This window comes from Pongo pygmaeus, chromosome 4 (assembly GCF_028885625.2).
Source record: "Pongo pygmaeus isolate AG05252 chromosome 4, NHGRI_mPonPyg2-v2.0_pri, whole genome shotgun sequence".
In the NCBI taxonomy this organism is placed as follows: domain Eukaryota; kingdom Metazoa; phylum Chordata; class Mammalia; order Primates; family Hominidae; genus Pongo; species Pongo pygmaeus.
The window spans coordinates 87,930,072-87,945,759 of record NC_072377.2 but is presented as its reverse complement, the minus strand read 5'-3'; the positions used below and the strand labels follow the sequence as shown (position 1 = coordinate 87,945,759).

The 15,688-nt window shown below is 33.9% G+C and overlaps 1 protein-coding gene across 5 annotated transcripts in view; it reads left to right on the top strand.

Annotated features, from left to right (window-relative positions):
* EDIL3 (EGF like repeats and discoidin domains 3) overlaps positions 1-15,688 on the top strand; it is a 450,915-nt gene that overhangs the window by 152,914 nt on the left and 282,313 nt on the right. For 3 of the 5 annotated variants that reach the window (XM_063664954.1, XM_054489176.2, XM_063664956.1), the window contains exon 3: positions 3,815-3,844. The exons of the other annotated variants lie outside the window; for them this stretch is intronic. In XM_063664954.1, coding sequence (XP_063521024.1) covers positions 3,815-3,844 — 30 coding nt within the window. The remainder of the gene's footprint in view (positions 1-3,814; positions 3,845-15,688) is intronic. 5 annotated transcript variants of the gene reach the window in all.

The window sequence follows — 15,688 nt, the reverse complement described above, 5'->3', positions numbered from 1 at the left end:
ACAAATATCTCCTTACATATCCTTGTCCCCACATGGGTCATAAGCCTATACCTAGGCCAATAACTGTGGCCAAGAAAAGGGAACAGATTTAGTTAGTTCTGAGATACAGACCATTTATTAAATCCAAAGGAGATGTCATCTTTCCCTAAAGCATTGATATAGGTACCCAAAGAAATCTGAAGATGATACAAGAAAGCAGTGTTGAAAGCTCATGAAACAACCAGAATATAAATTGCAAAGGGTTTTCTGTAAGCCTACTAATTTATTGCTGTAGTTCCAACAATGGTACCAGAGCCAGTGAAATAAACTTTGATGGGTTAGAGTCAGAATTCTCAATATTTAGTGCTCATGGTGATTATCTACAGAACTTATAAAAAATGCAGAAGCCTGGGCTAAAACCCAATATTCAAATTCAGTAGGTGTGGGGAATTTTAATAGACACCCAGGAAGGTTCTGTTATGGGTGATAGGAGGATTACACTTACTTAAATTCTATATGTCTGATATATTTTGTACTCTCTGTTTTCCTACCATCATTATAATTTCAGTACATTCTTCTAAATGCTGACCAAGTGGAGCAATACACTTATTTGTTGGGTTGCTTATTTTTGGTTTTCTTGGTGAATGTGTTTAAATTCCCAGAATTAGAAGAAACTACATGTGCCATAGACTCTGATTTTTATTTTAATTGCTCATTTTATGACTTCTAAGAGGAAGAGAGAATAATCATTTGGGTAGCATGATAGTACCTTCTGTGATACTTGTTTCACAGAAATGTCATTAAAAAGGCAACTAATGCCCACTTCGAGGTTTATTTTTACTCTGGGGCTCTAGTTGCCACCTGTAAATAGTTCGTGATGTTTTGTTCAGTAAAGCAGTTAGCCTGAAATGCTACCTTTGCTACAGAGATAACTAAAGCTGAATTATTACCAATACTAACCCTTGTGTATATGCCTTTATGAGTGTGAATGGTGTGAATATTGGTTAATGACATCTACCCATATCAAGGAAGCACTGCTATGTAGATGTTACATAGAAAGAGAAATCTTTGCAAAGTTGTGTATTTGCTGGCTGTAATTCTGTTAATTTGTAACAAAGATACTTTCAGGTATTGCAAATTCAAGTGTAGATTGGTACACAGCTTGCCATGAGGGATTTGCTTTTCGAAGGTTCTGATTACTATGACTCTTACTAAATTTGGAATTGTCTTCATTTCTGTACTTGCTAATTCCTTCCTAAAATTTCTTGCTTGTTCTTACATAATGGAAGAGTAAAATCTTAGCAACTTCCAATCTTCCTTCCTTGGACATCACTTCTTTAGGGTGCTTTGTTTAACCAGTCAGGATCTCAGCTGCCTATGTCTGTCCCTGGATTGTAAGGAAAATGGAGAAGCTTCCAAAGAAGAACTCCATTTCTTGAAAGGATTTCTCTCCTCAGCCTCTGTATCAATTTTTCTTTCTTTTCTCCCCCAGTTTTATGCTTAAGTCCAGCTAACATTATTAGGAGCATAACCACTCCCATGATCCAACACTTTAAATAGTACCTAGTGAATTTCAGTAAACTCTTTGTCATCTAGTTTTTATCTTTAAGTAGAAACGGAATCATCACTTTGTGAGACAATAAGGCATAGCCGAAGAATTTCAGTTTTAAAGTCACACTGACGTGCTCAAATTCAAATTGAACTCACACAGATTGTTCAGTCACTCTGAACCTCTGTACTTTCCTTTATCAAATGAGAAGTATTTTCATCTCATTGGTTGCTTTGTGAATTAAATGAGTTCACAAACATAAAGTGACCAGCCATGAGTGTAAGGATTTTTTTTCTTTTGAATCTTTAGGTTTTTGTTAACAATAACTCATCTAAATCAGCACTTCTACAAGCCCCTGTGGTATTTTCCTAAAAGGGAATTCCTGGAAGCTACCATTTTTTTTCTTCTTTGAAAATGTTATGATATATTTTGGACATGATAAAGCAGCAAACAGCTTTTAAAATATTTATGTTCTCTGCGCCATGCATGCCAACTGTGTTTGCTCTCTCCATTTCTTTATGTGCCAAGGAGGCGAGCCAAACAGTGTGAGAGGAAAATACTGTCAGGACACAAAGTCAGCTTGTCTAATGTGTACTCTGCGCAGATGTAACCTTAACGGAAAAGAGTGGAGACCACTCCCTGGCTACACAGTGATACCTTGATTAACGAATCCGCTGGGAACAAAGTTCCTTTATAAGCAATTCAGCTGAGTAAATTTTTATTTTAAAACTTCATGAATCAAGTGAAATAGTACTGGCTTGTGTCATATAATTCAACGGTAATATTCTGGGCAAACTGCAGTTCTGCACAGAACAGAAATACTTCTTCACAGAGTGTGTGTTGAAGTATAAAAGTGAATAGATGGATTCTAGGCAAAATTGTGAAGCTGCTTCAGACAAACTTCTTTTTCACTCTTGTAATTGCTGTGCTCCATCCTTCACATACACAGGGCAGTAGGTTATTGCCCTTGGAATCTTGCTGCTCTCAAACCTTCCTACCTCTTAAAACAAGAATCAACAAGATTCACACTGTTATGAGTTACAGTTAATGTTATCTTACATTGATATTGCCTAGTAATACCTCAATCCTGGCTACAAGTTAATACCATGTAAAGATTCTGACTCAATCAGTTCTATGTGGAGCCCAGAATTTGGAATTCTAATATACTTACAGGGTTGGTAACCACTACCCAAGGATAAAATTGTATTTTCATATTGTGGCCTCCTCTTTTATAATGTCTATGTGTATCCATATGTGGGCTGCAGAACATAAGTCAGAACCACCTGGGGTCACTCTTTAAAATGCAGGTTCTGGTGTCTTTACCACAGAATCATCACTACTAAATTTTGAAGTGTGTGGTATATGTAAGTGTGTGTATGTCACACACACACACACACACACACACACATACACATAGTGGGAGAGAGAGAGAGAGAACTGGAATCTTCATGTTTCAGAAAAGTCCAGGCCGGGTTCGGTGGCTCATGCCTGTAATCCCAGCACTTTGGGAGGCCAAGGCAGGCAGATCACCTGAGGTCAGGAGTTCAAGACCAGCCTGACCAACATGGAGAAACTCCATCTCTACTAAAAATACAACATTAGCCAGGTGTGGTGGTGCATGCCTGTAATCCCAGCTACTGAGGAGGCCGAGACAGGAGAATTGCTTGAACCCAGGAGGCGGAGGTTGCAGTGAGCTGAGATTGTGCCATTGCACTCCAGCCTGGGCAACAAGAGTGAAACTCCGTCTAAAAAAAAAAAAAGAAAAGTCCAAAGTGATTTTGAGTCACGCTGAAGTTTAATTCTTCCTTTCTTATAACTTCTATCTCATGGATCACAATTTTTGACCATCAGCCATGACTTTTAATTCCTCTTTGCCAAATAGAAAATTGATGGTGGAGTAACTCTATGTTATATACAATCCATATTTTTCAGCAATAATATTTATAATAATTTACACTCAAATTAACTAAGGTCAATCTTATTTGCAGAGGAAAATCAAATTCAGACAATTCAATTTTTTTCTAACAAATATTAATAGATATTTTAAAGTATAGGAGCATATATGTTTTTATTTAATGTGAATACTCACTAATCTGTTATTAAATAATGACAATTTTCTAATGTATACACAAAATTACAAGTCAGGGGCTTGTAGTTAGTGTTTGGAAATGTGAAATACATTTATGTTCAATCTCAATATCTCTTTTTCTCTTTCTTTCTCTCTCCCCACTTCTCCCTCCCTTCACTTCTACCCCAACCACATTTCACCTTTTCCTCTTATCGTAGCATCAGATGAAGAAGAACCAACTTCAGCAGGTAAAGTTCCTATGTTGTAAAGATAATTCTTATTTAATGTCATGCCTTTGATAATAGAGAGTCAACCTTTTGAGTAATATTTTTTCAGATTTCAACCAGAAAATTGGCACAGGTTTATTTATTTATTTACTTTTATATTTGCTGAGCTCACTATGCTGTGCCAGACTAAATTATGTTGGTTAAGAGTTTTGAATAAAAGGAGAAAAGTCTTGAAATGAACTAATACAGAGGAAAATACAATACAAAATAGCACACTCACATTAAAGAATAATGAAAATTGGAAAATGAGAACATTGAGAAAAATACAGAAAAATAATACAGTGAGGAGAATGATAAAATTAAGATTAAAAAGGAGGAAAATGGTAAAATAAACTTTCAGAAATACCTTTCATGAGAGAATACAGCACTATCACATATATAACTGGCATCAAACATCATATTCACTAGGCTTAAGGGTACTATGTCTGCCTCACTCATTTTATTTTAAAAATGTAATTTTTACAATTATAATTTAATAATCCTGCAACTTGGCATCATCACTTAGTTCCTTATCCAGCTAATTAGTATTTATCAAACACAGGCTATGGCCTGAACCATGTGCAATGAAGAATGCAAATGTTAGAGATGGCATGGTATTTTCAGCGTGGTTCCAGGACAGTGAGACAGGTCAGAGAAATGCCAGAGAGACTAAAGACCAGACACAATTATAAGAATATAATGGGAAGAAAAAGCTCACTTGATTAATTAATAAAAGACCAGACTAACATACCAACAACATCAGAAAAAAAATAGAGTCAAGCCCTGAGATGTAGGCAGTTAGTGGTTGGTCTGAAGAGAAAAGACCTCGGCATTAGATGGATTCCTTTTAGTAACTGAGAAAAGGAGTTAGGCCTGAGAGACAAGAGCAGGAAAGGGCTCCTGAAATTAATGGTCAGAATGGTGCTTGCTTATATGGAAGGAGGGAAAGTAGCCCAGTTATTGGAACTCAGATACAAGATAAGGTCAGTTCAATTCATAGGCCTGACTTACTTCAACTAGCCTGGCTTCATGGCTTCTATCTCCATGCAAAACTGGACAAGGATTTTACCTGTAGGAGTAAATTCAAAAGATCAAAGTTTCAGTGGAAGAAAACAAAATAAATATCTTACATTTCTTTGATAAATTCCAAGGATATATAAATGTCATGTTGCATGATACTCATTATAACTATAACTGCCTTTGAAATGGAATCAGAGACTCAGAGAAACCCTCAATTGATGTTTCATTTTCATAATATTGTTAGATAGTCTATAGCCTGATTTGGATAGGAACTCCTATCATATTTCTCCCACTCTAGGCAGTATTGTGTAGCCTGTTTTAGGACCAACCTAATCACATGACTCAATAGCAAACTCATCTGTTTGTGAGTTTCCTCTGCCTAGTTTCTGCTTTCTGTTTGCCCTGATTTTGAAGCTTTGCCGTTGATAGTGTTGCCCAAAGAATCTGTCTGTATGTTTGTCTATTGTGGTGTATTTTTTCTATACAGACAACCCATATACTTGACACATAATTCAAGCAATACAGACGCGTTTGTGGTTAAAAGTAAGGTTGCTATCTCTTTTTACCCCTAGTCTCTTAGTTTTCTTCCTGAGAGGCAACCCCTGTTAACTGTTTCTTGAGTCCTCTTCCAGAAAAACTCCAGGCCTGTGTTGTCCAATAGGGTAGCCACTAGTTACATGGGCTATTAAACACTCCACTATTCCAAATTGAAATGTAATGTAAGTATAAAATACACACTGGATTTCTTTATTATTATTATTTAAATTTTTACTTTAGTTACAGGGGGCACATGTGCAGCTTGGTTACGTGGGTATATTGCATCCGGGTAGGGAGGATAATATCCAATAGGTAGTTTTTCAACCTACACCCTCTTCCTCTCCTCCACTCTCTAGTAGTCTGCAGTGTCTATTGTTCCCAGGTTTATATCCATGTGTGCTCAATGTTTAGCTCCCACTCATAAGTGAGAACGCGGTATTTAGTTTTCTGATCCTGCATTAATTTTTGAATCATGGCCTCCAGCTCCATCCATGTTGCTGAGAAGGACATAATTTCATTCTTTTTCATGACTGTATTTATTCTGTAGTTTATATGTACTACATTTTCTTTATCCAATCTACCATTAGCACCTAATTTGATTCCATGTTTTTGCTATTGTGAATAGTGCAGCAATGAACTTATGAGTACATATGTCTTTTTGGTATAACGAAAGTTTTAAGTTGGTAGCTCTGTTTTAAGTTCTTTGGGAAATCTCCAAACTGCCTTCTATGGTGGCTGAACTAGTTTACATTCCCACCAACAGTGAGTAAGTGTTCCCTTTTCTCCACAGCCTTGCCAGCATCTGTTGTTTTTTAATTTTTCAATAATATCTGACCAGTGTGAGATGGCATCTCGTTGTGGTTTTTGATTTGCATTTCTCTGTTAAGTGATGATGAGCATTTTTTTCATATGCTTCTTGGCTTCTTGTATATTTTGTTTTGAAAAGTGTCTGTCCACGTCCTTTGCCCATTTTTTACTGGGGTGGTTTTTTGCTTGTTGGTTTAAGTTCCTTACAGATTCTGGATGTTGGACTTCTCTGGCTAGGACTTGCTCTGTCTGTATTTCTTAACTTTAATTGGACTTTCTCTTTGGGTGTCAATCCTTGACAGCAGCCATCATTTTCTAGCCCAATTCATTTTCATTTTTCCTGTCTGCTACCCACACCTTACTAAGTCGCCTGCCAAGCAGTGTTGGTGCTATTGCAAAATTATTGTTTTGTATGAAGAAAATGAATTGTAACCCAGTGTAAGCTGTATTTATGTATAATATAGCTATTTGTGTACTTTTCTTATTCTAAATCTATTTTCATAACTTCTCTGCTCACTAAGGTCTTTTTGTGAAATGCAACTGAACATTTTTTCTTCAAAATACTCATCTTCCTCCAGAGTGATATGCACATCATAGAATTTAAATTATGTTTTAAAAATACTTTCATTTCTAGATATGAGCAGATGTTTTTGTTGTGATTTTAGCATAGACTTTTAAAATAGAACAAATGTGCTCTTAAGGAATATTTAGCTACATAATTTCATATATGGATTATATTAACATTGAGAAAATGTGTCATTTAGTAAAGCAGACACTCCTTTTGTATAAAAAACAGACAATGGGAAACAAATGTTTTCCTTCTAATTTTATCAAGCTATATAATAGAAAGAGTAAATTAAAACATTTGGCAAAATATTATCAGATTTGCAAATAATTGATTTCATAAGGAATATGAATAATTATGAAAATTGGATTGAGATTTTTGAGTTCATTTTCATATCTCTTGCCCTGAATTTTTCAACACTTATTTTTTAAAATAATAGTTATTATCCTGTTCACTTATATTTTTCAATAATTATATATATCAAATATATATCTTTAATTTATAGCTGTTATTCATAACATATTTGTTTATTACAGCATTAATATTCTGTTTTCACTCTCATCTTCTTTCACCGATAGAATTGATGCAGAATGGTATTTTCCAAGCTCAGATTTATTTTTGTTGTCCTCTTTTAACTTATCTCTCTTTCATATTATTTCTCCATTTTGTTTCAGTTATCAGTGAAATGAAATCTTTTGTTTGCCAGAAAAAATGTATGTTAATTCAGCTTTCACATGTCCCCGTATAATATCTTTACCAGGTTCATACTCTTCCAGATTGGACAGTGTCTCCTTCAAATATACACGTTAATTTCTTTAAATTAAATATTTATTTTTCTAATTGGAGATAAGCCACTTCTCAAAGTAAAGTACTAGAATAAATAATAAAATATATAGGGTTTTTTTACTACCAAAAAGTCACAGCATCCTGATTAATAGTTGTTAATGTATAAATTTTGAATTTTAAAATGATAATTTTTTGAACAAATCTATACATGACTTACCTAATATCCTAGTGGATATTACCACTCAATCATACTATTTAGTAAAAATTTTTTAATGTATTGATATTATATGACAAATCTAGGTTGTTTTAATTCCATAGGCACACAGAGTTGGGTCAATTATAATTCAATAGTTATGATATATTCTCATTGTTTAGAACTATTTTTAAAGTAAATAATAGATGTTTATCTTCAATAACATATAGAATGAAAAAAATCAGGAAGACAAAAAATAAACGAGAAAATTAGGGAGACATTAAATAGTGTTTTACTTGTGTGATAATGCTACAAAATAATATGGACTTTTTCTTTATAATGGAATACAGTTGGTTTGCCTTATATTTTGAATTATTGAAAGACTGCCTCATTAAAACAGATAAGTGATCCCTCTACTTTGTTCCCATGTAACTCAGATTATATTTAATAAAATAAATGTCAGAATGAAAATATTCTTATACTTTAAACAATCACATTCTGTCTTTTGTTATTTCTTCATATGTACCCACATTCTTTTATTTGAACTTCTAAATTACCTTGCCAATAGCAAGTGCTTAATAAGTGTTTTAAAATGTTGACTCGTAGAGGGGATGCATAATACATCATATCTGCATTTCTAATAGTAGGCATGCATCCCCTTATTGATTGTGAAGCATTGGCTTGTTAATCACTTTCAGTTCTGAATGTTCTGGTAGGATGTATTAGCCTAAAAGACCTTATTTCGTAACATCTGAGTTATCAGGGCAGATTCACTTAACACCTGCTTCTTTAGCTACCAGAAGCTTCTTTTTATTTATCCTACTTGAATCTTAAATTCAGATATTTAAACATCTTGTTTTATTGAATATAAAAACACATCAATGAACTATAGAGAAATTTCTTCAAGCTGAGTTATATTTTAAGATTTAATTACAAACTAGTGAGATTCACATTTTTAAAGCAGATACTGTACCCCAAAATGAATCACTTTTAGAAGTGATATATTTAATCTGATTATATTGCTATTGCACAGATAATTTTTGGAAACTATTTTTTTGAAACTTCCTTCTGAATCTGCTTATGGGATTATGACATCAACTATTATTTTACAGTCTCTGAACTGTGCTACTATATTTATCTGACTTTGGTCTAATATATATGCCTTAAAAAACAAAGATTTGCAGATATTAAGAATGTGAGGGGGTGTGAAATACAGATAAGATTACAACTTTGAAATTAACAACATTCACTTGAACATATGATATGTATTTTTGAAAGGTAAAATCAAATAACACCTTTTAACAAAGTTGTCAGTGATTGCTTTCCTTATGTTGCACAAATCCAATTTTCATTTAGCTTTTATTTAAGTTTCATAATAGATACTCCATAAACTGACTATAACAATACTTATTTCTATGTCATTTGGAAAAAAATAAGACATAAATTTGAATATTGATTGCTAAAAATAAACTAATCTATATAAAATATAATTTAACTATGAGATGTAGCAAATCAAGTTTATTCTCACAATTTCCTCATTGCTTTTAGTTTATTTGGTCTTATTAGCTATAATTTTAGATATTTAGAAGTATCATCACAAGGAAATCATTCATTCATTCCTCAAGGAAATCATTTAAAACAGGGCTGGGAATCTAAAATTAGTGGATGGGACCAAAATCACTTAGAAAATGACACAGTAGAGATCTTGTAGCTATACAATAAGTCAGTGGTTAAAATGAATTAAAACCATAACTTATTGTTTTGTTCATATCACCTCAAATATAAAGCTTGCATTTTATTTTTTCCTTCTTCTCTTGCCTAAGGGGAGGTTTTTAATTGCTGTCATTTTTTTAATACTACAAGTGGAACTGAGTTTGTATTTCTATAAAAGTAGCTATTAATATTAGATTAACTCATATAATAATGAAAATATTAAAGGGGGAATTTTCAGATATATGTAAATGGTAAAAATATTTTGTTCTTTTTTGTATAAATTTAAGGTATACAATGCGATGTGTTAAATACATATATAGTAAAATGATTACTATAGTCAGACAAATTTACATATCCATCACCTCATGTTGTTATCTTCGTGTGTCTGGTAAGAGCACTGACAATCTACTCTCTCAGCAAATTTCTATTATGTAATACAATATTATTGCCATAGTACTCACACTGTACATTAGATCTCTAGGCTTATTCATCCTACTTAACAACTTTGTACCGTTTGACTTATGTTTCCCCCATTCCTTAAACCCACCCCCAGTAACCACTATTCTACTCTATTCCTATGTATTCAAATTTTATTTTTTTAGATTTCGTATTTAAGTGAGATCATTCAGTATTCTTCTTTCTGTGTCTGGCTTTTTAAACTTGGCATAATTCCTCCGGGTTCATCCACATTGTCACAAATGGCAGATTCTCCTTCTTTTATAAGGCTTAATAATATTCTATTATATAAGTTTCTTATCTATTAATTAATCAATGGACATTCAGGTTGTTTAAAAGTTGGTTCCTGTAAATAATGCTGCAGTGAACATGGGAGTGCAGATATCTGTATGATATTATTTCATCTGGGCATATACTGAAAAGAGGGATTGCTAGGTCATATAGTCAGTAGATTTTTAATTTTTTTTTAGGAACTTCCACACTATTTTCCATAATGGCTGCACCAGATTACATTCCCACAAAGAGTGTTCAAAGATTCCCTGGACCAGTGTCTTATATAACATATAAAAATCAACTCAAAATAGATTGAAAACTTAAATATAAGCTCTGAAATCATAAAACTCCTAGAAGAAGAAAATGTAGAGGAATACCCTCTTGGCTATGATTTTTTGGATGTCACAGCAAAAGCTCAGGTATCAAAAGCAAAAATAAACAAGTGGGACCACATCAGTCTAAAAAGCTTCTGCACAACAAAGGAAACAATCAAGAAAAGGAAATGATGGCCTGCAGATTGTGAGAAGATATTTGCAAACCATAAATCTGGTAAGGGATTAATATCCAAAATATATAGAGAACTCGTATGAATCAATCGCAGATAGATAAATAAACCAATTAAAAAGAGGGCAAAGAACCTGAATAGACATTTCTCCAAAGAAGACATGAGAATGGCCAATAGATGTATGATAAGGTGCTCAACATCACTGAGTGAAATTCCAATGAAAACCATAATGAGATGGCATCTCACACATGTTAGGATATCAAAAAGATAATCCTTTTGACAATCATATTAAAACATCAAAATACAAAAGCCATACTGTTCTTCATATATTTATAAAGTTAAAATTATTGTAATGTACTTAAATGTAAAGCTGTGTATGTGACCTCTTATCAGTTGATTCCAACTGGTAGTGATGATAGAGGTCACTGGACATAATAGCTTATAAAATATTTATTATGAACTCTGTGATGTCCGTAGAGAAGAAGAAAATGGTGATTTGGCATACCAATGCATCCATACATTCACCAGTTCCCTTTAAATCTTTTAATATTTTAATCATTTACATTACTAGCTTTGACATTGAAGAAGTACACCTAAGAACAATACTATTTTCATATACAAAGGTTAATAATAGAATATGGGCTAGCAGTAGTAAAGAGTTGAAGCTGTGGTTTTATATTAGCAAGTTAAAAGTCATTCATAAAACAAAAATGTATTTTGTGTATACATACAAGAAACAGAGTAATTAGATATTTTCTTTAACTTTTGAAATATTTAATTTTAGTTCCACAAAAACATCATTTCTGTTTATGGTGAATTTTTTATTTTCTTACCTATGCTACAGATATCTTTTAGATTTCTTTCTCGTTTTCTTGTGGAGTTTAATTCTGCATGGCTGACTATGCTTAATTTATTCTATAACTCATGCATTTTGAAAACAAATTATATTTTATCACATTATTTTCTAATGAACAAGAGTTGCTTGTGCAGTCGGATTTTAGTATTTTATTTCCTTGGGGTCTGAAATAGAACTTCACATTCTCATTTTTGTTTACCTTACATTTGCTACAAATTTATCTCTTGTTTTATACATAAATGCATATTTTCCATCTAGTGCCTGGAGCAACTTTACTAATTGTTTTATTGAGTATATTCTTGTTCATAAATATACTCTAATCAGGCTCAAATATTAAAACCTAATATATAAAAACCAAAAAAATGCTACAATATTTAAAAATGAGATGGAAGTAATTATTTGTAGATTCTCAGAGGAACAGGAGAAAAAAAATCACTGCTTCTAAAGATGTGGCTTTGGTCAGTTTACTAAGACATTAGTGGAAAGACCAAATACTGCTTATGTTTCCTTTTTTTTAAAGCAAAATTAAACTTCCTTTTTGATAGGTGTGTGATAGTGATGTTTAACTGTGAGACAAATAATTGTAATTTAAATTCCTGTTATATGGATGTGTTTTTTCATATTTTTACTAAAATAAACTTTGTTGTAGAACAGGATCATGGTGCCAGGAGGGACTTTGGAAAATTGTATACTCATCTTTCTCTTTAGACAAGTTTAAGAATTAAACTATTACAGGAGTGAAAAATAATATCTTTACATCTTCACATACATATCTATGAATGTAGTTGTATAATCTATCATTTTTCCCCCAAACTGTAAAATCAGACTTGGCATAAACAATTAAAATAATAAAATCTTATTGTTAAATAAAATTTTAATCTCTCATGGTACAGCCTTAAGACCACTATGTTTTCAGTTGCATATGCTAATATCTATCAACACATATATTCAAAAATAGTTATTATGTATTGTGACCTGATTCCTTAGTTCTAGGTAACAGAAAATTCAATTTAATATAGATTAAATATCGTTTAAATATAGATTAAATAACAGCTCACACAGAGTTGAGAATGGTTGGCTCAATGATATTTCTAAAAGTCTGGTTTCTGTTATTTCTTTCCAATATTTCTGTTCTATCTTCTGTGGCAGAAAATTTATCTTAGTATTAACACTGGTTTCTCCATGGCTGTAATATGTCTGCCAACAGCTACTGTGGCCATATGCATCCTTATGCATGACCAGAGAGGGCACAAAAATGCTTTCAAAGTGAGAGTCCTGAGATCACTCTCACTGGACAGACTTAGATCCCTTCTGTTTTTGTTGCAAAAGTCAGCCAATCAAGACTGTTCCATGGAGTATGAGATTTATTTTAGCTTTCTTTGAAGATTATGAGCTATGGGACTAAGGTGTGGATACATGAACAAAAATGAGGGTACTCCTTAAGAACAGAATCAGAGAAATGCATACTAGGTCACCAATCAACGAAGGTCACCAATCATCAATTGGAAATGATGGTTATAACATCTCTTTTTCACTTTAACTACCTTCATGGTTATTTTTCTATACTTTGCTATGTTTTTCATCCTATTTTATAAAAAATTCTATGAGACCCTGAAAATCTGATTATTGAGAACTAAATTTGATGTACATCTCAATAATACTAAAATTTATATTCATGTGCATTGTCATGCATTGTAACTTTTAAAATCCCAACTACACCGTAGCCTTTATTTTATCCTGTCCTGTATAAACATATTTTCAAGTGTGCCAAAACTGGATGTGCGCCATCTGTACTGAACTGATCTTTTATTTCTTTTAAATTTTAATTTTAATGGGTTCATAGTAGATGTATATATTCATGACACGTATGAGATATTTTCATGCAGGCATACAATGTGTAATAATCCCATCACAGAAAGTGGGGTATCCATCTACTCAAGCATTTATCCTATGTGTTAGAAATGATCCAATTATACTCTTTTAGTTATTTTTAAATGTACAATAAATTATTGTTGACTGCAGTTACCCTGCTGTGCTATCCAACTTTAGATCTTATTCATTCTGTCTACCTATATTTTTATACTCATTAACCATCCCCACTCCCCACCCCACTACCCCCTGCACTACCCTTTTCAGCCTCTGATAACCATCATTCTACTCTCTATCTCTGTAAATAAGTGCTCCTGTAAATAAGTGAGAATATGCAAAGTTTATCTTTCTGTGCCTGGCTTATTTCATTTAACATAATGATCTCCAGTTCCACCCATGTTATTGCAAATGACAGGATCTCATTCTTTTTTATGACTGAATAGTACTCCATTGTCCATATGTACCACACTTTAAAAATCCATTCGTCTGTAGATGAACACTTAGTTTGCTTCCAAATCTTGGCTATTGTGAATTGTGCTGCAATAAACATGGGAGTGCAGCTGTCTCTTCGATATACTGATTTCCTTTCCTTTGGGTATATACCTAGCAGTGGGATTTCTGGATCATCTGGTAGTTCTATTTTAGTTTTTTGAGGAACCTCCAAATTGTTTTCCATAGTGCTTGTACTGATATACATACCCACCAACAGTGTATAATACAAGGGTTGCCTTTCCTCCACGTCCTCACTGGCATTTGTAATAATATTGCCTATATTTTGTAATTTTGATTTGCATTTCTCTGATGATCAATGCTATGAGCACCTTTTCATAGACCTACTTGCCATTATCATTTGTCTCAAGAATTTTTTAAATTTCCTTCTTAATTTCTTCATTGACTCACTAGTCATTCAGGAGCATTTTGTTTAATTTCCATGTATTTGTGTAGTTTCCAAAATTCCCCTCATTATTGACTTGTATGGTCTTGGATAATATGCAGAAGAATTCTCAGGATCTCTTCCCCTACTTTCTCCCAAACAAATGGAGTCTCTCTCTCTGCTCTGAGCTGCCTGGAGCTGGGGGAGGGGTGACACAAGCACCTCTGTGGCCACCAACACTGGGACAGCACTGGGTCAGACCTGAAGCCAGCACAGCACTGGATCTCACCCAAGGCCCACAGTAACCACTGCCTAGCTACCTTGTATGTTTGCTAAAGGCCTTAGGGGTCTACAATCAGCAGGTGACAAAGCCAGCCAGGCTTGTGTCCTTTGCTTCAGGGTGGCAAATTCCCTCCTGGTCCCGAGATACTCTCTTCTGCTGTGGCTGAGCTGGCACAGAAGGCACAAGACAAAGTCCTTCCCACTCTTTCCTCCCCTTTCCACAACGAGCGGACTCTCTCCCCATGGCCACCACTGCCCCAGGCTCACAGTGAGTACTGCCTGGCTACAGCCAATGTTCATTCGCGGCCCCAGGGCCCTTCAGTCATCAACTTGTGGTGAGTGCTGCCAGGCCTGGGACTCTCCCTTCAGGGCAGCGGTCTCCCTTCTGGTCCAGTACAGGTCAAGAAACACTGTCCAAGAGCCAAGGCCTGGAATCGGGCTCTCAGGAGCCTGCTTGGTGCTCTACCCAACTGTGGCTGAGCTGCTACCTAAGCTGATTTTTGGTTCTTATGATGTTTGCTTTGTTGTGTGGATAGTTGTTCGATTTGGTGTTCTTACAGGGAGGACAATTGGTGGAGGCTTCTATTCGGTCACCTCGCTCCACCTCCACCACTGATCCTTTCTTTTTAAACTTCAATGATTGGTTTCTATAGGAACAACTAAATTTACTCAGCCTTATTTCTGAGGAACTGCTGACTATAATCCTTCTCTCTCACATTTTAAAAACTGACAAAATTGTTAAAATGCATTGCCTAGAACATTCCTAAGAGTATTAAATACTGTCATTAGGTATGTTAGGTTGATATTATCTTCTTAGAAATAAAAATGACATACAGCCAAAACACAAAATTTTATCTTTAGAGAATAACCATTCACATTTAGTCACATTTTTAAGCTTGGGGAAAAAAAAGTGACTTAATATTTGTTTATATGTTCCTGCAGCGTTAGAAATTCAACTTTTTAAAACTTCTGTTATAATGTTGAAAGATAGTCCTAAAGGTGTAAATCAAATTTTGATTAAATGTCTTTTGAAATTTCATGATTTTCTTTTCATTTTGAATTATTAATACTTAGATTTTGTGCTGTTGAC